General features: G+C 40.7%; 1 protein-coding gene across 1 annotated transcript in view; it reads right to left on the reverse strand.

Annotated features, from left to right (window-relative positions):
* Positions 1-24,207, reverse strand: part of MTMR12 (myotubularin related protein 12) — a 34,583-nt gene extending 10,376 nt beyond the window's left edge. Inside the window, exons 1-9 of the mRNA XM_054178516.1 lie at positions 24,106-24,207; positions 15,956-16,010; positions 14,608-14,747; positions 11,881-11,953; positions 10,527-10,657; positions 9,807-9,900; positions 6,508-6,631; positions 5,334-5,409; positions 1,654-1,760 (exon numbers count right to left, since the gene is read on the reverse strand). Coding sequence (XP_054034491.1) covers positions 1,654-1,760; positions 5,334-5,409; positions 6,508-6,631; positions 9,807-9,900; positions 10,527-10,657; positions 11,881-11,953; positions 14,608-14,747; positions 15,956-16,010; positions 24,106-24,165 — 860 coding nt within the window. The 5' untranslated portion in view covers positions 24,166-24,207. The remainder of the gene's footprint in view (positions 1-1,653; positions 1,761-5,333; positions 5,410-6,507; positions 6,632-9,806; positions 9,901-10,526; positions 10,658-11,880; positions 11,954-14,607; positions 14,748-15,955; positions 16,011-24,105) is intronic.
* Between the last annotated feature and the right edge of the window lie 2,208 nt (positions 24,208-26,415).

Here is a 26,415-nt window from a genome sequence, read left to right on the forward strand (position 1 = left end):
AGTCTGCTAATGAAACACAGGTAAAAGAAAGAGGAAAATCTGCCCTCTGACAGTATACTGTCTTGTCTACATATGTACTATTTTTTCTCTAGAAGAAAAGGAAAAAAAATACCAGGCCAGATGAAGATTTGGTTTGGAACCAGAATGTCCTCTCATTCAGGCTTAGGAGTTCTGATGAACAGTTTAGTAAGTACCTCTGTTGTCATGCTGGCATTTATTGTCAAGATCAGGGAAAATGTGCTCCAGCTAGTTCAAAAGTGAAACACTGCAGGCAGTTGTCCAGACAGGACAGAGTGCTTTGTTTCCTGCACGTTGCAGCACATAAGCTTGCTTTAAAAAGACAGAACTACTGGCGTTCACATCAGAAATGCAGGTTAATAGACCTGCTAGCTAAGGGAAAACAATAGTTTCTCAATTACAATATGTCTTCCCATTTCAAGTAAACAATCTAGTCAATGCTAGAAGACCTGGCTATGAACAGCTTTTTCAGTAAAAGATCTTAATTGTAGACATCTGCTGTGTGTTTGAGTTCAGACTATTACAATGGCACATTAACACACCCTTACAGGCAATCTGTAAATACATTTGTTCAGTATAAGTGGTTAATCACCAGTACTGCAAAGAAAATCACCAATACTGCACCAAGATCAGCTTGCCCCAGACAAGACATCAAAATATCACCTGATTCCTTGTTACTGTTCACTGTTAGTTTTACTTTCACATTATGAAATAGTATTAAGAAGAATTGTAAGTTATGTAAACTTCCTCATTTCAGGGGAGAAGCATTACAGAATCGGCAGGAAGAGTCAAAAGCTGTTCCCATGCAGGTACAATTAATTTTATATACAAAAAAGGTTTTAAGAGCCTCATCAAGATATTTTCTGTTAGTTCTGTATTATTAACAGGTTCTCCACCTATGAGCAAAAAAGAGCTTGCAGCAAAGCAGTACAAACTGTACGTACTAGACTGATCTAATATCTTGCTACTAAGAGAGAAGTTCTCTCCAGGTCACCCAACACGTTAAAAAGGCTAGAAAAAAAAGAACAATAAGTCAGTCATTGCTGTAACTCTCAGCCAGGCCACTGTGCTCTTCCTTTTAGGTTAACTTTGGCATTTTTCACACTGCTGAGCTAATTCGGCTCACTACCTCAGCTGAAACAAAATGGTGGCTGCCATCACATCTGAAAGTGGCAGCAGTGAACAGAAAGATTGTCTCAGTCACCTTAATTTTATGTAAAACACAAATCTAGTTCTCAGATGACAGAATTCAGAATATTCAGCTTGCAAATCCATATTTAGAGATGGAGTCTAGATTTCTCTCACTAACATGATTGAGTCCATTGCTAATAATAGTTTACTTCAAACTTAAGAGACTTTGGAGCTGCTTTACCTAACAAATCTCTGTGCAAACTGTGGTGTGTTATCTTACATGGATGTATTTTCACAAATAAGCCTTTAGTAATGTTAGAGCCCTGCACCACTGATCAATGCTGTTTAAGCCATGGACTTAACCCCATTCCACTACAGAAAACCACTTTTAGATCTAGAACTTGTTTCCTGACATGTGCAAGCTTAAAGATATAGCATATATGGAAAAAGAGAAGCAAGGTCCATACCAAGCAAAGTGTTGTGGACAGAATAGCTATTACTGACCCATCCAAGAAGGCTTTTTGCATTTGTGAAGTGCTGTCATCCTGTTCTTTGGGAAATGCAGACATTTTGAGAAGAGCAGCACCATTATGGCAAGACCAACACCAGATCTGCAGAAAAGATGTTTATCAGAGGATAAAATTAGTAAACTGCTCCATACGAAGTATGTGCTTAAGTGAGTGAGTGATTACATGAAATTTCTGTATGCTGTGCTTTCCTGAATTTTTTGTGTACTCAAAACCACCAGTAGGTGCAAAAATCTACATCTTTGCCAAAACTGCATGCACACTGTGCTATCACTTGCAAGTTCTAATTCAAGCTTTATACAGGTACTAGGAAACATAAAATTTCAGATTGTATCAGAATGCTGCTTCCATGACTGGCCTCATATGTAAAAAATAGTAATCAAAATTATGGTCAAATTATGTTAGAAAATGTGCCACAGCAAGACAGCTCTTGTAAGAAGTTACTATATATTGGCCATCAGTTTCTCTACAGTAGTGTTTCTTACAGTTCAGCCTTGAGACACCTCACAGCAGAGAGTTGTATCTTTGCAAGTGAGCTCTGCATAAAGGGTCATCTAGGCATATGAAATAAGAGATTAACAAATATTCCACAAGTAAAAGTGGGTTGTGGTTACAGGTATTCCTTGTAGCAAATCACTCCTCAAAGACTCTTACTCCACTTTGCATATAATTTCTTGACTTGCACCTGCTGCATGAAGCTTCCAAGCTGGTCTTTACTTTTGAAATTGGTAATCTGAACCATTCTTGTCAGGAATATCACAAAAGTCAAGTCAGGAAGTCAAAGTTCTGCTACCAATTTATGCTAGCCAAGAGGGATATCTTTGAAGAATGCAGAAACTTTACAATCAAGAGCAGAAAGTATCTCAAATGTATTTAATATGATCAAACTATCTCAACAGTAGCCTCCCCAACAGAATTTGGGCCTCATCTATCTGGAGTTCCACAAAGCTTTTGACATGCCACCCCTCACAACTCTCCCCAGTATCCTTCTCTCTAAATTGAAGAGAAAGGAATTTGATGAGTGAACTGTTCAGTGCATAAGGAGTTGGTCGGTTGTCTGGTCAGATCCAGAGGGTCAATAGCACATAGTCCAGATGGAAATTGATGACAAGCAGTGTCATCAGGGGTCTGCACTGGGACCAGTGCTGTTAAAATATCATTATTACTGACACAGACAGTGGGATCAAGTGCACTCTCAGCAAGCTTGCAGCCAACACCAAGCTGAGAGGTACAGCTGACATGCTTAACAGACAGAATGCCATCCAGAGTGGCTTTGACAAGCTAGAGAAGAGAAATTGTGTGACCTTCATGACATTCAACAAGGCCAAACACAAGGTCCTGCACCTGGTATTGATAATCCTTAGTATAAATACGGGCTTGGGGATAATGTGAATGAGAGCAGGCCTGTGGAAAAGGACTTGGGGGTAGAGGTGTACACAAACACAAACCAACAACGTGCACTCGTGACAGAATGCAGGCTATAACCTGGGCTGCACTGAAACAAGGGTGGCCAGTAGGTTGAAGAAGGCAATTCTACCACTCTGCTGTGGTGACACCCCACTTGCAGTATCACATCCATTCCTGGACTCCTTAGCACAAATTGATGGAAATACAGCAACAAAGGCAAGACCTTTTTTTATCCACTGTAGGTTACAGGTTCGTAAGCTCTGCTATGAGGTAGGAGGCCAAAGCCCATTTCCTGCAAAGCACAATTCAGCATGTTTAACTTAATTTTCCATTAAAACTGGTAGAACCAGTTTTTCCAGCTAGGCTACTTGGCTCTGTAAAAACACTGCACCATCACAGCCATACTATTTACCAGCACTCATTTTAGGTAACTGGAGGTACTAAACTATACCTCTACACCTCAACATCTGTCTTCACCTCTGTATCAAAATAGTGTTTCAAGGCCTGTATCCTGCCCCAGCTAGATGCCAGTCCATACAGGCTGGCACAAAAAACAGGCTGATGGGTATATAATCTAGTAGTGTATGTAGGCTGCCAGACATTAGACATGCAAAATAAAGTAAATGGGGACTGAACCATACATGAATATTTTGATTCTGCTTTAAACTGTTTAAGGGAACATTAGAATAGAATAGAATAGCATAGAATAGAATAGAATAGAATAGAATAGAATAGAATAGAATAGAATAGAATAGAATAGAATAGAATAGAATAGAATAGAATAGAATAGACCAGACCAGACCAGGTTGGAGGAGACCTTCGAGGTCATCGTGTCCAACATATTACCCAACACCACCTAATCAACTAACCCATGGCACCAAGCACCCCATCAAGTCTCCTCCTAAACACCTCCAGTGATGGTGATTCCACTACCTCCCTGGGCAGCCCATTCCAATGGGCAATCACTCTCTCTGTGTAGAAATTCTTCCTAACCTCCAGCCTAAACCTCCTCTGGTGCAGTTTGAGACTGGGTCCTCTTGTTCTGGGGCTGATTGTCCAGCAGAAGGCACCAACTTCTGCCTGCCTACAAACTCCCCAGAAATAGCTGTAGAAAGCAACAAGGTCTCCCCTGAGCCTCCTCTTCTCCAGGCTAAGCAACCCCAGCTCCCTCAGTCTTTTCTCATAGGGCTTGTGTTCCAAACCCCTCACCAACTTTGTTGCTCTTCTCTGGACTCGTTCCAGCAAGACAACATCCTTCCTAAACTGAGGGACACAGTGGATGTGTTAAATCACATACCATTGGATTCTGCCCATCTGTCGAGGTCCCTCTGCAAAGCCTCTCTACCCTCCAGCAGATCAGCTCCTGCCCCCACCTTGGTGCCTTCCACAAATGTACTCATGATGGACTCAATGCCCTCATCCAGATCATCAATAAAGATGTTATACAGCATGGAGCCCAGCACTGATCCCTGGGGCACACCACTAGTGACTGGCTGCCAGCTGGATGTGGCACCGTTCACCACCACTCTCTGGGCTTGGCCCGCCAGCCAGTTCCTAACCCAGCACAGAGTGCTGCTGTCCAAGCCACAAGCTGACAGCTTGGCCAGGAGTTTGCTGTGGAGGATGGTGTCAAAGGCCTTGCTGAAGTCCAAGTAGACTACATCCACAGGCCTCCCCACATCCACCAGGCATTCCCCTGATCATAGAATGAGATCAGGTTGGTCAGGCAGGACCTGCCCTTCCTAAATCTATGCTGGCTGGGCCTGATCCCTTGGCCATCCTGTAAGTGCTGTGTGATTGCAGTCAAGATGACCTGTTCCATAATCTTGCCTGGCACTAAGGTCAGGCTGACAGGCCTATAAGTCCCTGGCTCTTCCAACTGGCCCTTCTTGTGGATGGGCACCACATTGGCCAGCTTCCAGTCATCTGGGATCTCTCCAGTGAGCCAGGACTGATGAAAATGATGGAGAGAGGCCCAGCCAGCTCATCTGCCAGCTCTCTCAGCTCCCTAGGATGGATCCTGTCCGGTCCCATGGACTTGTGGGGATCCAAGCAGCTGAGGAGATCTCTAACTACCTCCTCCTGCAAGCACGTCCTCCAGCATGTGTTTCTTCTTCTGTAGAGGACTATATAGTTGTGCAAACTGTTAAAAAGTTATAAAAAAAATAAAATGCAGTAACATCTGAAATCTAGTTGAAATTTAGTCTTTGAAATAGAATTTCTTACCCTCAGCCATGTGTATATACTTACAGGAATGCCTCTACCTTCATACTTCAAGATGCTCTCTTCAGAAACGCACATGGGAACAACAAAATATAGAGGCAGCCTAAGATAACAACAAAAAAAAATTCTTGCACTTCAAGTGAACAAAGCACCACCTCCAAGCTCCTTTTAATGATGGCGAGTGTTTTAGACCACACATTAATAATATACTCACTCTTAGCGCTACAATTATCTTTCCTACTAAATAATTACGTTACCCTCCATACAACCCCTTTATTTTCAGCTGGATAAGGTACTTTCTTCCAGTCTTGAGCTCTCCATTATTTTCACTGCAACATTTTCCTGCCTTTTGAAGTCTGTAACCAAGTCTACAGTTGACTATAACATTTAAGGCTGATTAAGACTGTGATGGTCCCCACACCTGTTTCAAAAACTAGCCTTGTAATATTAAATTACATTCTGGAATTGGATTAGTTATCTAATATATCAAGAATTTCCAATATCAGCCAACACCATTTATGTCCAGACCCCACAGAAGCAACAAAGGTAAGTAACCTTAGCTTGGGTCTCTCAAGACAGTTCTAGAATAAATAGTTGAGACTTCATTGAAAATTCATGTTTGTACAAGGTTTGTGAAACCTTTCAGGATCTGACTATTAAACAACAGCAGAACACAAAGCCTTGTGTATACTGCAAAGGGTTCACCAATAGATGCTACTTAGACTGGTACAAGCTGTAAGTTTTCACTAAAGGCAACACAGCTGTACTTCCATAAGCAGATTTTACAGATAACCAATTACCCCCTCCACTCAACCCCCAGCTACAACAGAACATCTCCGGTGTTTGTAACTTGAAACATCAGAGTAAAGTTACAGGACTGAAAAAGTGTCATCCTAACCAGGAAGTATGGCAAAAGTGTTAGGTACCAGAGCTATATACTTTCTATTGTTTCAAGGTGGTATTCTCTACTTCTAGAAATATTCAAAGCTTGACTGACCAAGGTCCTGATGAAGAAGTTAACCCTAATGAAGAAGTTAATACCTAATGAAGAAGTTAACCCTGCTTGAAAAGGGATTGTGCACAATTACCAAATCAAAGTACCTCATAAATCTGAATAACACTAAGCAATAAAAAGTGCTGTGGATCTTTGTAAATCTTAGAGACTCACACTCAAGCTCACTACTAATCAGGGCAAGCTTACTTTTCAGACACTCTGTAGCCTTCATTGGTAGTCACTGCTTTGTATTTCACATTCCCTTTGGTCCTCTCCAACTCATAACGCCAGTCTTCAAGAGTATCAAACATCACAGTTTGGTTTCTTCCATCTGTCAGACATAAATAATAACCTTGCATACTGAGAAACTCTGACATGAAAGCATTCCTAAGTTGAGTGGTTAATTTCATTAGAGGTAAGCAAGCAAAGCCCTTGTGTAGAAAATAAAATGCTATTGTATACCACACTGTTTCTGTCTGATCTCTAACATCACATCTTTTGTCAAATATTGCTTTAATAACTCCAAGGATAGTTTCTCCTACAGAAACTAAGCAGTTCTTAAGAAACTTCCATTCTACACTAGTGCAGCTGACTGGCACCTAGTAATATAGGCTTAAATGTAGAATTAACAATTTTACCAAAGGCCTTTCTACAATTCAGACATTAAAGTTCATTCTTTTATCACAGATAGGAGTTTTTGCACTGAATAGAACATTTCAGACACTTGATTACAGCAGAAACTTGATTGCAGCTATTCAGTCTCAATCATTTCAAGTGGGAACTCTTCCTGTATTTCTATTTAGCCACCTCAGCAACAGTTATGAGGGCAGGTTGGTTTAGTCTCACATCTTGGATAACAATCATACAATTTGTGAAGTAATGACAACTGTTTGGGGCACCCATCATAATTAAGCATCATGCAACATCTGCTAACACTGAAATACCAAACAGACAGAATTTTCACTGAAGATACAATGCAAGCTGAGACTCTCCACCATGAGAAAACATAGATGGAAAATTTACACTGGAAACAGAACATTAACAAACTTGAAGGGACAAGTTAAGATTTTGCAAGTATCACACCATGAGGCATAAACTCCAGTTTCTGAGGACTACTTGGTTTGTCCCGTAAGCAACACACCAAACAATGAAACCTAGGCATTTATTATTGAAGACTTATTAAATACCAAAATAAGTCTGGCACAACACTTCAATGATGCTATGAAGACATGGATCCTACAATATTTGCTTAGTGTCTACCTGGAAAACTTTCATCTTTCTGATGTTTGTAGTTCAGACTGAACATCAGCTACAAATGAAGGCTGCAGGAACAACCTGTGCCTTTGCAGTGAAAATGGTCAATGTATTCTTGGGCTGTGTTAGGAAAAACTATAGCCTACAGGTTGAATAAAATGATTGTGAGATGTTCTCAGCTCAGCACTGTGGGGAGGCCAAGCCTGGAGTGCTGTGTCCAGTGGTGGGCTCCCCAGTATAAGACAGGCATTGGCTTGCTGAACCAAATTCAGTGAAGGACCATTAGGACCATTAAAGGGCTTGAAGTACCTGATATGAGAACAGACTGATTGCTGGGGTAATTCAGTCTGGAGAATTCTTGGGATGGACACAGAGGGGTATATGTAGTGTATAAACATCTGACTGAGAGCAATAGGATGTGGAGATAAAAAATTCCAAGTGGAAAGGACGGTTAAAGCTTTCTGCAGTTAACACTAAACAGGGGAAGATAGATAGGAAGATGATTAGATCTCCATAGGTTTCACCTGTCCTTAATGATTCTGCAGTTCCTTGACATATTTTTGTAAGAGTCCAATTAGTACCTTGGGAACATCAGAATTTCCCTCTGTGAAAGTTCCTGGTGCACTAAGAATCAGGTTCCTAATTCAAAACAGTGCTATTACTTCAGCTGAAGTCCCAATTGCAGTCTAAACTGCAAGAAACTGCACTGACAACTTTTTAATCTTTAACTTGCATGCTACTATATTATTCAGCCAGGTTTGAGTGGAAAGATTATGTAATATATTAGCTATAAGAGGAAGTCACATGCCTACAGGAATTTTGCTATGCAAACCTATGCTTTTTTTGCAGTTGCCTGGGAGAAGCAGATGGCTTGCAAATAAAAGCAAAAAGGGAAAGACTTATCAGATGCCACTGAAAATGTAGTAAGATCTATGAGCAGAAAGTTTGGTTCAGTGTGATGGTACAGAAAAAATACCTTGATAAAATAAGCATGATATTTTCTAGATGAAAGCACTCTAGTCAGAAGCTCATAGAATCAGAGTGGTTTGGGTTGGAATGAACCTTTAAAAGTCATCTAGTCCAACCCCCTTGCATTCAGTGGGGACACCTTCAACTAGGTCAGATTGCTCAATGCCCTGTCTAGCCTGGCCTGGAATGTTTCCAGGGATGGGGCCTCCATCACCTCTCTGGGCAACCTGGGGCAGAGTTTCACCATCCTCATCATAAAAAAAAAAAAAAGTCTTCCTTTTACCTAGTCTAAATAGAATACATAGAATACATAGAATAAACCAGGTTGGAAGAGACCTTCAAGATCATCGCGTCCAACCCATCACCAATCCAACACCGCCCAAGCAACTAACCCACAGCACCAAGCACCCTGTCAAGTCTTCTCCTAAAAACCTCCAGTGATGGCGACTCCACCACCTCCCCAGGCAGCCCATTCCAATGTGCAATCACTCTTTCTGTATAGAACTTTTTTCTAACATCCAGCCTGAACCTCCCCTGGCGCAGCCTGAGACTGTGTCCTCTTGTTCTGGTACTGCTTGCCTGGGAGAAGAGACCAACATCTGTCTGTCTACAACCTCCCTTCAGATAGTTGTAGAGAGTAATAAGGTCACCCCTGAGTCTCCTCTTCTCCAGGCTAAGCAACCCCAGCTCCCTCAGCCTCTCCTCGTAGGGCTTATGTTCCAAACCCCTCACCAACTTTGTTGCTCTTCTCTGGACTCGTTCCAGCAAGTCAACATCCTTCGTAAACTGAGGGGCCCAGAACTGGACACAGTACTCGAGGTGCGGCCTAACCAGTGCAGTGTACAGGGGCAGAATGACCTCCCTGCTCCTGCTGGCCACACTGTTCCTGATGCAGGCCAGGATGCCATTGGCCCTCTTAGCTGCCTGGGCACACTGCAGGCTCATGTTCAGTCTACCGTCGACCAGCACCCCCAGGTCCCTCTCATCTATCCTCCTTAGTTCTTTATGATAAGTGTTTGCACACATTGATCACAGCAAGTTTTCAACCTTGTGTGGAAAACTTCTCTGCAGCTACACTGAAGGACACAAACCAAACCAGACGATTCAGAGGCTTTCTGCAAGAAGTCTACATACACATAGCAAGCAAAAAACCAGATCCTGTGATGCTCTCTGCCAGTGGTGCAGTCATATGCAGAGCACAAACTCAGCTACTAAGCATCGCAGACTGCTTGAGGAACTAACAGTATGCAACACATACAAATGAAAGATAGAAAAATATTTACCTGTGTTGTTTGGGGAAGCTGATGCATAAGAGAACAGAAACAAGCGTTTAAGCAGCTTAGGAGTCTGGCTATGATGAACTATACCACTGACGATCTAGGAAAGGACCAAAAATTAACACCCAGACACATGCTAAGACTATGATTTTTTAAGCCCTCCTCTCATGCTTTAAACAGAACTGTTCAATGAGTTCCCAGCAGATGAAGACTGTTTGCAAGACATTATAACTATTTGGCTTAATGAGAAATATTACCCATGTTGAACTTCAAAAATTACTTTTATTATTTAAATAAAAGTAGCAGACTCACAGTTTGGAGTTCAGATTAACCTGTCAAGACAACTCATATTACCAGGAAAATAACTGCTTCCACATGAAGAAAGCTGCACTCTAAAACGTAGTAAAACTATATGTCTCAAACAGAAGAGCTTTACAAACTTTCCTGAGTTGAAGGTAATTTCATGTAGTACTCTAAAGCCCCAGCTTCAACGAAGAGCCAGTGCATCTGCTCCTTTTAACTGATAATATATAACCAGGTTTGATGTGTTAGTTTAGCTAGAAATCAAGTCTTCTACCTTCTCAGCTGGGAATGATCAGAAAACACTCTTAAGTTTAAGGGATCTCTCATGAACAGTTTCATTCTTCCCTCATGCCCGTTAACTAAACACCCAACACTAAGTTTAAAAAAAAAAACCAAGAAAACAAATTAAGTTACTATACTTACTCTTTTCACTTCCTCTTCTTTTGTGTATCTCAAGCAGAAATGAAATACTCTAAGGTCTTTACAGTAGATAATTAGCTTTTCTGGGTATTTTCTCAGTTGTCCAGTTAGAAGCTTCTTTTTCTCATCATAAACTACAAAATTTAAAACCGCTCAAATAAATATGAGGAAGAACTTTGCCATCAGAGTTAAAGCGATTCCTTCCTGACTTCTCAAAAAAATTAATTCAAGCTGAAGTTTTAGCAACTCAGGACAAGCATTCTGCAATAGGACTTTTGTGCTCTTGTGCTAATACAGTCAACTACTTCCTGCAAAGTAGAAACCAAACTTGAAGCCAGCCAGCTGATCAGTGATTATTTCTGTTTGCATTCTGACTACAAAGTTAGTTAAAGCTCTGAGAAGGATATAGAAAATACTTGAGTAATTTTGCCTGAGGGAAAGTCCCCAAACCACTGAGATCATTCTAAATTCCAAAAATAACAAAATTAACCACCAAAAATTCCCCAAGAAAGCCCTTGTTCACTTGTGTTTGAGAATGCATCATTTTTTGACTTCACATGCTGCTAGCTACGTCATTTTACATGAAATAAAATAGTGTCTCATAATCAGCTACTAGCCTGCCCCTAGTCTAGCCACTCCTTCATGAACCCACATCACTATTCTCAAATGTTCTGAATACAACTAACAGCAGACCAAAGTCAGGATTCCAAATACAGTGTTTCCTACTATTTACAAATTATCAGCCCCACTCTTGCTGACTTGCTTTTTGCAATACAGGTATAGCTATAATACCTGTTGCAAAACACTTAATGATTTCCTTGTAAATTAAAACCTTGTTTTCTGTCTCCTTTGATATTTAAAGCACCACAAGCCTCATAAAACAAAGTTCCCTTAGACAAAAAGGTATTGCTAAGGAATTTAGTATGTGTACTGCTCTGCAGTGCTATTGCTCAAATCAAGTGAATACCTTGGTATTTATGGAAATAGTTGATACACTGGATGATCCTTGTGCAGCAACTAGAAACTTTTCACAGCACACTTCCTTGCTTAGTAACATGCCATTTTGAAGGAATTGCTTTGTATGTCCCAGCATGAAAATTAACTAGAACATAGCTCTGATGAGCTTGATGGATATGACTCAGTTCTGATAGTTCTCTTAACCATCGTTTTATCTTTAAATACAACTGGAAACTAGGATTAGGTAGGCCAGAAAACAAAAAAAAAAAGCCAACAAAGATTCTGTAAAATGCCAATTCTATCAGTTTTCTGAAAAGGATTACATATACAAAGAGCACCAGCAGTATAAGATGCTTAGAAGCATGAGGCATGTTAAATCAAGAGGAAAAAGCTGACCTACCTCCATAGATTTGATCTACACATTGCAGAGTTATGTCATTTTCTCCTACAATCTTATTCTTAAACTGTGGCTCCTGGAACAAGGGAAAAAAAGAAACACCTTAGAAATGTCACACTGTTAAGCAGCAGCACCTTCTCACAAGTAAAGGATGTATTCAGGACATATTTTAATATCACATTACTTCTTGTAAGCTGTGTAAGGCAGAATACTGAAGAACAGTTATCAAAATAGACTGATGCAAGTCAAACAGGCACAGTTTACAAATTGCAAATCCAGTTTTATTTACATTTCAAGCTTGGCAGAGACCTAGAGCTTTACTTTTCAAATAGCTTCAAAGCATGCATTTCTGTTGATAGTCACTTCTCAAACTAGAATCATTGCAGTAAACAGGAAATACAGTAACTTGGTGTAATCCAAGCCTTTTTATGACAAGTTTCCTCACTATGGGAACCAGGCAAGAAACAGAAAGTCTCTTAAACCAGTAAGTATCTCAAGAATATTCCAATATAAAAGCCAGATTTATCACTAGGTAAAATAAAGACACATGATCCAATTTTCTTATCTGCTGTTCTGCCAAAGTTGAAGTCATTTGGGGCTTCCTCCAGATCTATCACTCCATGATTTGAGTTAAAAATGACATTTGAGCGATGTCACAATTAAACATTATTATATTAAATGTTAACAGAAGGCTGATGTACACTACTTGAGCAAATTAAATTCTATGTGAAGACAGCTGTGAACAGAGTTATAACTATCTCATTCAAATTATTTCCAGGTTTGCAGTTCTCTGAATCAGGGGGCTAGTACTGAACTTATGTTAAGAGAAATACAGCTGACTCGGCATGCTATAAACCCAAGATTTAAAGTTAGTGATGGAACTATCAACTTCAGCATAAATCTTAAGTGAGCTGTAGATCAAAGTTTTGTCTCAGTTAACTGAAGAAGGCCCAAACATCCATATTTGGCTGTGGAACGCTCTGTTTAACATTTAAACTCCCTAAAATTTTACCCAAAGAAACTTCCAATTACAATGAATGTATGTCAAATTCTATTCTTCTTCTTCTTCTTCACTGTCAATTAAGCCTGCACTTGAAAGCCATATATAGTGGACTCCTCCATTTTTACCACCTAAAGGGACTAGGATATTTCCTGTGCTTAAGCACATCAAAAGAAGTGTGGCATTACCATTCCCTTTTGACAGATTGTTTTAAGCAAAGGAATCAAGATTTAAATAATCTGCAGGACCTGGGGACTTTTCAGCTTTTTAAATGTTTGCCAGTTTCTAAAATCTTTTAAACCAGGTTTTTAAATCTTTGTAGTCAACACCTGACTTTGAATGGAATAATTCACACGATTACCTAGAGCAGTCTTGTGTAGCCCAGAAATGGTTCTGCAGTTGCAGCCCAAAGTTAAGTCAGACAGAAGTTACTTAACATTCAAAGTATGTTTGACATTCATACTTCTGCAAGCGCTTCCAGAGAAGCAGTCACAAATCAAGTTCAAATAAAATTGACTTTTTTTCCCCACAACATTACCAGTTGAGAAGATATAGGGATCAGTGCTGGGCCCCATCCTCTTTAATATCTTCACTGATGATCTGGAGGAGGGGATTGAGTCAGTCATCAGCAAATTTGCAGATGACACCAAGCTGGGAGCAGATGTTGGTCAATTAAAGCGTGGACGGGCTCTGCAGAGGGACCTCGACCAAATGGACAGATGGGTGGAGTCCAATGGGATGGCATTTAACAAGTCCAAGTGCCAGGTGCTGCACTTTGGCCACGGCAACCCCATGCAGAGCTACAGGCTGAGGTCGGAGTGGCTGGAGAGCTCCCAGAGAGGGACCTGGGGGTGCTCATTGACAGCCGCCTAAACATGAGCCAGCAGTGTGCCCAGGTGGCCAAGAGGGCCAACAGCATCCTGGCCTGTATTAGGAATAGTGTGGCCAGCAGGAGCAGGGAAGTCACTGTGCCCCTGGACTCTGCATTGCTTAGGTCACACCTTGAGTACTGTGTCCAGTTCTGGGCCCCTCAGTTTAAGAAGGACATTGAGACACTTGAACGTGTCCAGAGAAGGACAACAAGGCTGGTGAGAGGCCTTGAGCACAAACCCTATGAGGAGAGGCTGAGGGAGCTGGGATTGTTTAGTCTGGCGAAGAGGAGGCTCAGGGGTGACCTCATTGCTCTCTACAACTACCTGAAAGGTGGTTGTAGCCAGGAAGGGCTTGGTCTCTTCTCCCAGGTAACCAGCACCAGAACAAGGGGACACAGTCTCAAGCTGTGCCAGGGAAGGTTTAGGCTTGAGGTGAGGAGAAAGTTCTTCACTGAGAGAGTCATTCATCATTGGAATGGGCTGCCCAGGGAGGTGGTGGAGTCACCATCCTTGGAGGTGTTCAACAGGAGACTGGATGTGGCACTTGGTGCCATGGTCTAGTCATGAGGTCTGTGGTAACTTGATGATCTTTGAGGTCTCTTCCAACCTTAGTGATACTGTGATAACTTTTGTCTAATACATGTCTCCACATCAATGTTTACAGTTTTTACTTAGTCACTGGAGGATGAGGAAGGAGCTGCACAGACCAGATGCAGATTAAAACTAATCTCTACCCATTAAAACTTTTATTAATCTGTATTCCTTCTGTATCCTTATATAAGGGAAAGACATGATTAGAGATAGTACAACATGTCTTCAGAAAATGTTTGTTCATAATGAAGAGACTTGTCTTCCTACATTTTCATCTGGAGCAGAATCATCATCAAGGAAAGCGATCTTGAAGTTTGTGCATACAAGTTTCCCATAGGTACCACGATCTGACCCATCTTCTTGTACGTATTTGTATACCGTGCTTGCCTCACAAAGCAGCAGTTCACCTGTGCAAAAGAAACACTGACTTGCAACATAACTGACATTTATAACTCAACTATTTCACAGCTGTTACCTTAGACGCAGCATTAATTTCCCTCCCAACAACTTCTCCAAAATGTACTCCTGAAGATGTTTTGTTACTGCTATACAAAAAGACTAGGAGGCAGTTCCTGGAATCGGTACATTGAATGCTTTACAGGTTATTAGCGTGGCTCAGGATGGATAAACACTGTTCAACCACACACGTTTAAGACTTCTGTAACCAGATGTACCCATACCATGGCCTACTCCAAGGGACAGAAGAACAATGTACAGCATTGCAAAGAGCAATCATGCAAGTGTATACTAGAAAAAAAACACCAACACAAAACCAAACAAAACCCAAAACCTAGAGAAGAATAGTTTATACAGTCAAGAAGCAAGTCAAAAACCTCCAACCTTTGAGGTGACTATTACAAATTCATCAGTTAATCTTTCATAGCTTTGGCTGGAGATGTTGCTTATTTTACAGGTTCCAGGGCTAGCTTAAAATTCTCAAACACAAGTTAGTATAAATAATAGTGAATGGAGTTCTAATCTTAAAAATAGGAGGAATTGAACTTCAAGTTTATGAATGTAAGAACAGGTTTTAATAGGTATAACCAGCCAGCTTCTTGGCCTTTTCTATAACGTAGGAAAAAACAAGAAGGACAACAGTCATTTATTCTAAACTTTTGCTTGTATTTTATCTTAGTAATGTCATCTTTTAAAAAACATCTTTTCCAAGATGCATGCACAAAGAATTGTAAATAATAACTTAAAAAAAAAATAAATCTTAACATTGAAGGAGACACCAAAAGGCCCTAGTAACTCACAGTAAAAGCAAAATAACTAGAAAGTAGCTTTCCACTAGTTCTTGGTCTTGGGTTGGCAACACAACCCAATTTTAAAGGAAAAGGGCAAACTGAAGTATAGACAGTTCTTCACGTGCAGCTCACCTGAAGATACTTCATTCTTTAAAAATAATTTTTAAATAGAGTTTTTCAGAAACCCATGCAGACAGGTATTTAAAATATTTCAAACAGAGTGATTATTACACCAAACCTTCTATCTGACTACATGGGGGACAATGACATCACATCAGTGTATGTTACCGACACGTGAATAACTGAATATCGTTTACATGACAAATTCTTTATTATTTAATTCTAATAATACAATACATGACAGTTACCTGGCAATAAGTGAGGATTTACTTCCTTTTCTGTGGGTTTCTTTATGTGTATTTCCTAAAGAGAGAAAGAGCAGTTGTGACTTCAGAAATATCATACCTTCAACACATGCAGTAAATAATAACACCTTCCCTCTTAAATCTCTCACATTCTAGCAAAGCTGCAAATTAAAATTAAGGGGAGGTGGGGGTGGAAATCCTAAACTAAGGAGACTGTTTGCAGTGTGCTTCTTCCAAAGATCAGTGGTCTGCTGGATAAATAACTGTCAGTGGTTTGACAGTGTTGGTCACATGCATTTTTGAACACAAAAAAAGTAAAAAGTATCAGAAATAAAGCAAGACTTAAAGGTGTCTGAAGACATGCAAATAGTTAAGCATCAGCTTAGTATTACAACACCATCTTCCACAAGTTTTTCCACATAGGATTTAATATTTGTTTCTGATGTTTTCTTCTGTTTTTTAAGCTTCATCCTTCACTGTCTGTTTCTAATTTTCTTACGTGTATTACCACAATTGAAATGCTGAAGTTACTCATATAGGACTTCAGAATCTCAGCCAAAAGGTAAAACCAGTCACAGGATATCCTTTAGTTTGGACACAAAATGCACAAAACAAACCCATTACATTCCCAGTGTCGCTTATTCTAGCCTTGAGGCACTGATAGTTGCGCTAAATCTCCAGTCAAAGACTGAACTAGAGGACATGCTACACCCTTCCTGCTCAGCCAGTTCGCCACTTCCTCCTCCAAGTCTAAACCACTTTGCATGCACTGGAATCTTTCTGGAAAACTATTAGTTAACTGGAAACAACCCCCCTTCCGTGGCCACAGCAGTAAGCAAACTAATTTTAGTTTGTCACCAGCATCTAGAGTCAGATATTGCAAATCAAGGCAAGCAATCAAAAGGAGACATAAGCGGCAACAGTTTTGCTAGACTAAATACAGAGAAACAAAAGCCTGTGAGAGCATAAAAATAAACCCCCTTTGCCTTTTATTGAAACACTTGCTCTCAGCACTCAAAAGACCCAAAACACAGTTTAAAGGCTGCATAGCAAAACTAAAACCGTGCCATGAAGACAGCAGAGATATTCTAGACAGGGTGAAAAGCGGCAAAGATTGTAAAATGAAAGTGGTAGTGGTGTGAAGAAAGAAATACGTAACTAAAGCTGGCAGCTAATGCAGAAATCAAACTAATTTGCTATCCCTGTGCAAATGCGGACTTGCACAAGTCAATTTCAACCAAAGTTCACAGTTGTCAGCTAAATTGTCACTGTGTAAACATGATACACATTTTCCCAGTGCTGTTTCTTCAACAATCACTTCTGCAGTTTACAAACTAGGTGCTTTTCCAGTAGTTTTTACTTTGGGAGCTGTAAGACATGTAATAACTCTTATTTACGTATACACACTACTTGAATGTTTGTACATATTGGCAGGAGTACCAGTTGCTCCTAGTGTTGGCAGATAATACCCAAGGGAAAAAACAAACAAACAACATCCAACCAAAAAAATCCAACAACAACAAAATCCCTACACCAAACAAAACCCCCCAAAACCCTAACAAAACCAATGAAACACCACCACCCCTCAAAACAAAACACCCGCCAAAACCCAAAACCACCTAAACAAACCAAACTATATTTGAGCCTAAAGTTCTTAAAGTTTACATTCATTTATTAAAAAGCAATGAAGCTTTTAGAGCTGTAGTCACAAGGGGAAATAATTTTGAACATTTGGTCTGGTTTAGTTGCAAGTTATATTGAATATATTCAGAAAGGAGTTATCATTTTAATTTAATAGCATCACAGCAGAATAGACTCCTTAGTTAAACACTGAGATCAGCTTGTAAAACCTAGTTTCACTTTGTTGGCAAAACCATGCAGACATGAAACATTTACTGTCATCAGAATTCCTTTAACATACAACACCTTCCAAAAGCTGAGCCTCCAGAGGAGCACAAGAATTCTGAAAGATTTATATTTCTGTAATAAAATAAGTATTTAAAAGAGAGCTTTCATACATATACACTAGGAATAGCTAGAATGCAAAACAAAAATATTGTTGAAGAATCTGTGCTGCTACACTAATTTTCCAAGAGAGGACAATAAAATACATTAAATTTCACTAATGTCACAATTTGTATTTCCACTTTTAAGAGAGAAGATAAAGATCTTTATTAAAAGAAAAATAGTTTTTCACTCAGTCAGTGCAAGTAGTATAGGAACCCATAGGTTTTCCTAAGCACTCCACATCATTTCAACTTTCAGTTTTGGGGTAAAACAGATCTTGGGAATAATTTAAGCCTGTGCCGACACTGAAACGCATACTCCACAAAATCCCTTTAGTCAGTCACAGTTCAGACTTGCCTACCCACCCCCTCTATCCCCGAGTTTGTCCAAGTACCTGGTAACTAGTCTGGTCCATGAGATCAGCTGGGAAGCCTACACTTGTGCTGCCCTTGGTTTTGTTCATACTCCCTATTGTTAGCAGAACTGAATCATCAACAGGTCAGATGAGCACAGAAACAAAAGAAAAGGAAGTAAGTCTGTAGTCTGTCCCTTTCCACATGCTAATAAATACACTCAGACCTCAACAAACTGTCCTCAGACTATGAAGTTAAGCATGCAAGTACTTTCCATATATGATCACTGAAAGCTATGCGCACCTCTAGATAGATACTTTGCTTCCCCCTTTGTAGCTTCCCCCTTCTGAATGTCCCAAGAGGCATCTTGCCACTTTTTAGTCAAGCTGCAACACAGAAAAAAAAAACTTACTACCAGCCATAGCTAAAAGCAGATACCCAATGGACAGCACACAAATGAGGAACATAAACTTTGGACTGCCTCACAAATGACAGAAACAAAGACATCAATTTTGCTGAAGGTTTTAGAAACATGTCAGAAATGCTGCTCACCTCTGCACTTAGCTTGTGCTACATTCCCTTCTCCAGAGTATCAAGTAGTGGTAGGCAATGCAGCAACATCCCTTAATTATCAATTATAACAGTACTGAGTATCATACTCAGACTGCAGGCTGACATGTCACACCATACTAAGTGACAATGCATCACCATTCTCGTTAGTTCAAACTGACTTCAGCTGATACTACTACAAAACTATGAAGTGACACAGAACAGAGACATTGTGCTTCTTGTAGATTCCCTGTTTCAAGAGGGCTGACAAAACACATGAGAAACTGGGGTGTTTTTTTAAGGAAAGGCTCACCTCCTCTTCTTGATTTTTACCTGAGTATGGGGAACAACTCAACAGGTTGCAGAACCCAGGAACATTTTCTCCCAAAATACTTTTTAGAGGCCCTAAAAGTTATTCCTCAAGCTTGTTGGAGACACATGTTCCCCAAATGCTGAAGCACAAAAGAGCCATTATATGTGATCCAACATCAAATTTCAGGCAATAAGATCAATTTATTCAGTTATAGTAAAAGGGTCCTATAAGGTGGCTGGAGAAGGATTCCAAATGATTCCCACTCTGTCCTAAAGCCTCACTGCAATTCCTTGCCTCTTATTCCATGGAGAGGCAAAACACTTCAGACAGAAAAGGAGTAAAGAGTGAATAACATTCCCTGCAGGCCTGATTCCAGAACTTGTCAGATAATTTGGATTTTTTAAATCATTATTACCAATTATGTATTTAGGTCTATTGATACTGGATGTTGCTCATCATTCTCAACAGAGAAGCCAGGCACACAGTGTGCTGCTGTAAATTATACCTTGTAAACTCTGAACCTACCTTACCATTCACCCATAGATGGACATTTGTGTTAGAAGTAATGCCAACAACGGAGAACATTGTTATTTAGATTCAAGAGCACTGGCTAAAAAATATACATTCTTTCAAAGCTGACAGCAAATAGTAGTGCTGTGAGAACACAAGGTATTTTAATATTGGTACATTGTTTTCCACAAGTAATCCCTGCACAGGGAATTTCTGTATCATGGTGAGGCCTGCTGTGAAAATCCCTTTTCCTAATTTACTTCTACTTCACTAAAAGACTAACCAACAGCTTTCTTATTTATACATTTATCTTTCAGTTATAGAAGTCAAACTTTACTCTGAAATATTTTCAAGTTAGTTGTGCACTCCAACTAGTGAGTGCAGTATTCCTGAGTAAATTAAAACAAACTTTTTTTGTCTTACAGTTTCACCTGGAATTCATGCGGAAGAGGAAATACCTGTGCACATACTTAGCATAGATTTTTCTTTCATAAATTAATCACAATACATATTTGATATTTTCTGAAAGACTATTTCTTGATCAAATCAGCCTAATTCCATGGTGTATGCCATAAAACCCAGGAGATACTCCACTTTAAAAACAATGCTGAAAATAATCTCTAACGACTCATTTTCCTTCCTTTCATGGTTCCATTATCCAATAGCCCATTAGATCATGCTGTGTGTTTTCCATGCCCATTTCATCTTTTATCCTTTCCTCCTTCCTTACATTGTCCTTCCCATCTCCTCTGACTTTAACACTCCGCTTCCTCCATGTCAGCCCAGAGCCCAGCTGTCCACTTTGATAACTCCTATTCCTTACACCACTCTTCAGTTCTATCACTCCAATTTAAGAGTGCCAAACCATTTTAAAAGTGATCGCTACAGAACACATAATACACTTCCAAGATGTAAAAGCAACACATATTCATACTGGTTATGAGCTAACAGAAACACACTATTTGAGAAAGAACAAGGGGTATGAAAGTTACCCTCACAGCCCAGCAGCCTGACAAGTACTCAAACAGCACAAAGCAGAACAAACTCAAGAGCTAATATAAGAACTGATATCCTGTAAGAATTACAATTAAGGATTTAACTTTTAAGAATACACACACAAAAAGCAACATTAAGTCTAATATTGACTATTTTTTTCAAATTAGTATTTTTAAAAGGAAATCATGATCCAGCTTGTTAACCTTGTACATGCTTTCAGTTTTGAAATTCACTGGTTCTTGTTTCCAGGTTTCCACAGACAAATATCCCTCCTCTAAGATGAGACATGTCAAAACATTGACTTTATACCCTTGTATTCACCCCACTTCCTACAGGGTAGCAAAGTCTGTCCTGAGGGGATGTGTGTCACTAATATCAACATCCTACAGTCTTGCTCTCAACAGACCACTGATTGATCTATGGTTCCATGTAGCAGAGCTTAACAGAGTTATATTTAGTCAGATGTCAAAAACACTGCTTTTCCAGATATTCTGGGGTTTCAGAGCATAAATTACTTCTGTTCCTTTAATAAACAGGATTTTCTGTTAATTCCTGACTTTCATCTTGCCATATATTAACATGAATAGAGTTCCTGTTTCCATTCATATTCAAACAAGCCCCAAAAGCAGTTTAAAGCTAACTGCATTTTATGTTCTGAACATTACCTACTGTATCCCTCAGGTTTCTGAGGATGGGCTAAATCAGATGAGGTTAAAATAAAACTCAACTCTGCCACTTGCATTTTCTTATTGTAAGGCTCCCCTAACCTAGAAGCAGCAACAGCTGCTGACTTTCCAGGTTAACAAAGACTAGCCCAAAGAATCTGGAGATTACAAGGAGGAGGACTACAGTATAACACCTCCATATTGCTCTGCATCGCAGTGACTGACAGAAAATCTTGCTGCAACTCAGAAGTATAAACTGACAGAAGGCAAGGCTCTGTAAGTTCACCAAGTCCACCATTAACTCAATAGATATTTAAATGTAACATCAAGTTCACAAATTCCCTGAACTATTGTTTGCAATGTTTTGAGAGGGTCTACCACAGGATGCATCACATCAAACATATCCATCACCTATGCACTTTCCAAAATATTTGGCAGTTACACTGTCTTGATGAAAGTTTCTGGTTGACCAAACTACGTTCTGCACAAGAGAGATGAAGTGTTTCCACTGGTCTGTCAGTCTAGCTCAAATTATAAAACTCAGCTACCTAGAGGTTAACACGTACAGAAAATTTGTGCTCAGAAAGTTGTTTTATGCAGCATGTGGTTCCTTGAGAGATGCTCACTTCAGTTTATTTTAGGATATTTAATCAACATGCTTTTTCCAGATCCCCAAACAGCCTCACAGGTTTCATCATCTCCAAAGTTTTATTTTTAATCCTCATAAAACCCACTGAAGTTTTCGGCTTTCTGTGTAATCATCCCATTAAGACAATCATAGGCTGTCCAAAGGAGAGCACTAACCGACCAAGCAAGGAGGTAAACTTGCTTTACTTGCTACTGGCATCGGATCTCAGTTTCACTGAGCTTGTGAGAGTGCAAGAGAGACATCAATTCCATGGCAGATGTCAGGTCTGCATTTCAAAGCTTCTGCTAAGAACCCATGAAATTCTTAAATTTAAGTGCATAAAGAAGATGGTTAAAAGCAGGATGAATACATAAAGAGTGACGGACTTGAAACTAATGCATCAGAATACTTTTTTAAGAGTCTCATTTTCCAATACCAAATGTCCCTGTTCTTCTTTCTGCAGGCTTCAGAATAACATTATTGTACCTACAATAAATGTAACTCTTCAATGTACTCATGTGCAATCTTACAGCACTATATATATTGCACCTCTTCCCACTGGCCACCTTTTTCCTAGCAAGTTTTAATCATCCAGTGTCCTCATTTAAATGGCAAAGTATCTTTCAGAAAGTTCAACAAGTGAAGTTCTTGCCTTCACAAAATTCAGTCCCTTGAGCACACCCTTTTCTGTGTATTTGTGCAACATACTTTCTTAACGTGAAAGGCTGACCTCACACAGAGATACATTTGCTGATCAAGACATATTTGTACCTACCTTTGACATCCATTTTCAATATGAGGTACAAAGAAGACAAAAACAGGTTAAACTGATGAAGTAAGTCTGAACAACATATAAAGCCAAACTTGCTACTACAAAAAAGAATTTCAGTTTTAAACAGTATAGCTTATTTAAGTGATGATAACTCTGCACTGTTGTTTCAAATTCAGTGAAGAGTAAAACCAGCAGGTTCTCCACAGTCTAACCAGTGACAACACTGGAACAAGACATTAAAAAACAAACCCTCAACTCTTCATTAAGAAGCTCTCAAGAGAGCCAAACAAATAAGAAGTAGTTTGACACAGATTGCAAAGAACTATGAGGAGTGAAAAAACAACCCCACAAATGGCTAGCTTTCAAGAAGAGTGATCTTCCTAGAAACCAGCTGTATACCAGGAATAAGACTGAAGGAATACTAATTAACGACACAGATCTAATACCATCTGTTAACAACATGACCTCAATAAACTAAGTCAAAAGCCCCTTCAAAAGGCCAATGTAAGTCTTAATAAATAAGTGAAAGGACAAGGGGAGAACAATATGATAGATACACACAGCCCGAAGTTCAACATCTAGCTGTTAATAAAATAGAACCAGGGCTTTACAGTGACAGAACTCAAACCAAAGAGGTTACAAAGACAGAGCACACACATTGAAAGTGAAGCGGTATTAAGGGACATCAAGAAAAACAAGTTTGGAAGGTTCTGACTAACAGGATGAATAGTTACAATGACTACCTGACATGTGGTCATTGTTTACCAAAGGAAAAAAAAAAAAAGGAGAAAAGTCCCAAACAAACAAAACTCAACATAAAAAAAACTCCAACCAACCGAACCAACAAAACCACAAACAAACAAAAACACAATTCAAATGAACTACGAGAAAAAATAATCAGCTTAAAAGTGACCAGTCAACCACATTTTTAACGCCTTCTCGAGAAGCAGCAAGCAAGACGCATGCAGATCGGGAACAGCCCAGCACAGCGCACCTAGCAACACTCGCACTAGCCCTGCTGCGGCCACAGACCCGGCCCCGTCCCACTGCCGCACCACAAAGCGCCTCACAACTCCCCGCGGAAACCTGATGTGAAATCCGAGAGAGGGGCGAGGGGAAAGGCAGCACCAGGAGGAACCCGCGCATATTCTCTCCGTCTGGCCCGGTGACTCTCGCCGCCCTGTTGAGACGTCTAGCTGGGCCCGCCTGAGGGCTCCCCGCTGCCCTGAAAGGACCTCAACCCGGGCCCGCCGGAGGGCTCCCCGTCGCCCTACGGTCTAGGGCTGTGGCCAGCTGACAGCTCCCCCGCGTACGCCCCCCCAAGGATTCCCCCAGGAGCCGCGCCCCGCCGGCCCCGCACCTCTGGGGTGATGTAGGACACGAAGGAGGGCTTGGTCGCCTTGGCCCCGCTGCCCAACATGGCTCTGTCCGCCTCTCGTCTGCACCTGGAGCCCGCGGCTGCAGAGACAGGCAGCGGCAACACTTCCTAGGGCTCCTCCTCAGGTGGGCGGTGGCTGGCGGGAGGGGGGGAGGGGGGTAGCCGGCAACAGCAACAGTAGCGCGGGACCCAGTATCCGGCGCACGCAGTTGACTCCGCCCCGCCGCCGGCCATTTCTAGAGTGCCGCCTCCTCGCCGCGCCCCTCCTCACTGGGCACAGCCGCTTTCACTCATCAGCTCACCGCCTCTTTTTGGCAGCGAGGGGGCGTGTCTAGGGAAGACGCGGCGGTGGCGGGAGGAGCGGGAAGCCGGTGGTGGAGCGGCCCCGGCCGGCGGGGGGCGCTGTTCCCTGTGACCCTCAGGCGGGGAAGGGGCGGGCCGGGGTCGGGCTGAGTGCTGTGGGGTGCTGTAGTGTTGTTACTGCGTCTATGTCAGTGCCTGTGCAGCTGACGAACGCCTGCTTTTCCGTGCTTTGCACCCTCACGGTGTGGCGACAGCACACAGGTGTCGATACGATGCAGCCACATCCTTGGATTTGTCCCATAGCATCCCCACCGCTTTGCACGCTGCTAGCTGGCAGTGTGTGACCCGGAGTGTGTCCTGCATGGTTTGTCCTTCACTGGGTGATAGACAGCTTGAGCTAACTGAGGTCCCACTGAACTCTTTCATTTCAGGGTAAACGTCTTTTTTCCATGACTCGCAAAGACAGACTATTCTTCCCTGTTGTTTGGTCAAGCTGTCTCTTTACCCATCCATCACACTGTGTCTTACTCAGCTGCAAAATGTCTGCATTGTATCCATGCACGCTCATAAGAAAACTCCTTTTTAAGCAAAATCTAAACAAAGTATTGAGTTTTACTTAGGGCAGGAGGGGTGCAAGGAAAATGTCACAAAACAGGCACTCCATGAAATGAGCCTCTAAGTCCTCTAAAATAACATGGTTGATAAATCCCAAGAAGTACTCTGCCCACTGACTGTTAAAGTGTTACAGCAGTGGCCTCCCTGGAATGTCGTCTTTGGACACTGTATAATCAGAGCTGTAAATAAACACCAGGTTTATCAGGTATCCAGGCTACTTTTAAAAGCTTAACTTTTATGTGGATTCAGAACAATGCAAATACTGTGAACAGCCTGTGGCAATACAGGAGGGCTACCCAGCAATTTTAATGAGGAATGGTATCCCAGGCAACAATTTGCATATAGAGTGGACTTTATTTTTACAAAACACACACACACACACACATTTTTCAAACTTAAATACACCATAAGACATGAAAATCAACAGCTCCTTCAAATTGTAATGATAAACAGTTTTCTTATTGCTCCCTCTTTGTTTGTTGTAATACTTTATTTTCCTTTCTCCAAACCCAGAACTAGAAAAACCAAAGAAAGAAAAAGAGGTACTTGGAGTCACAAGACAGCACTTCTAAAAGTAAAACTGAGTGATTGGTTTATTCTAGAAATAAAGAAAATGCTCTGTTTTCAGTCTGAAACTCAAGAAATAAGAGTTTGTTTGATTTAATCACCTTCTGCCTACAAAAAACAAAACAAAACAAAACAAAACAAAAAACACCAACTAAAAACCCAAGGAAAAAATAAAAATAAGAAAGAAAATACAGACATTTGGTTTCAGTAGTGTTCTATAACAAAAGCTGTATTACTGTGGGATCTCATGCAGAAGAGCTCTCACATTTTGCTCCACAGCTGCTTCCACATCATTCTTTTACATTGCATCTGACCTCAGCTGTGTGGGTCAAAAGTACAGCCCGTGAGTTTACACTGGAGTAAATCTAAGATGAAGGGAAAATTGTTTTAAAATTCATGAAGAAAGATAATGGTAATAGAAAAATTAACCCATTTTAAAGCATCTGAATTTACAGTGGCAGCAGCAGGATTACCTCCAAGCATGCCTTGAAGTTCACATCAGGCTAAGGCAAAAAGCAGCTACTTACTGACACAGCACGTAACAGAGAGGAAGGGATGTTTTGACACCAAGCCAGAGTCTTAACTCTGATGGGAAGTGCAAAAGGAGCTCTAATTCCCACATAGCACATGGGAATTCATTCTTCAACATCTCATAAAAAAAAACAACAAAACAAACCCAAAACACAACAAAAACCCACCCAAACCCAAAAAAACTAACACACTAACAAAAAACCCCACTACATCCCAAAACCAGAATGTAACTGCTATTCTGCATCAGCAAAATGTCCATGGTCTTGTGTCCTGTCC

Source organism: Dryobates pubescens, chromosome Z (genome assembly GCF_014839835.1).
Source record: "Dryobates pubescens isolate bDryPub1 chromosome Z, bDryPub1.pri, whole genome shotgun sequence".
Lineage (NCBI taxonomy): Eukaryota > Metazoa > Chordata > Aves > Piciformes > Picidae > Dryobates > Dryobates pubescens.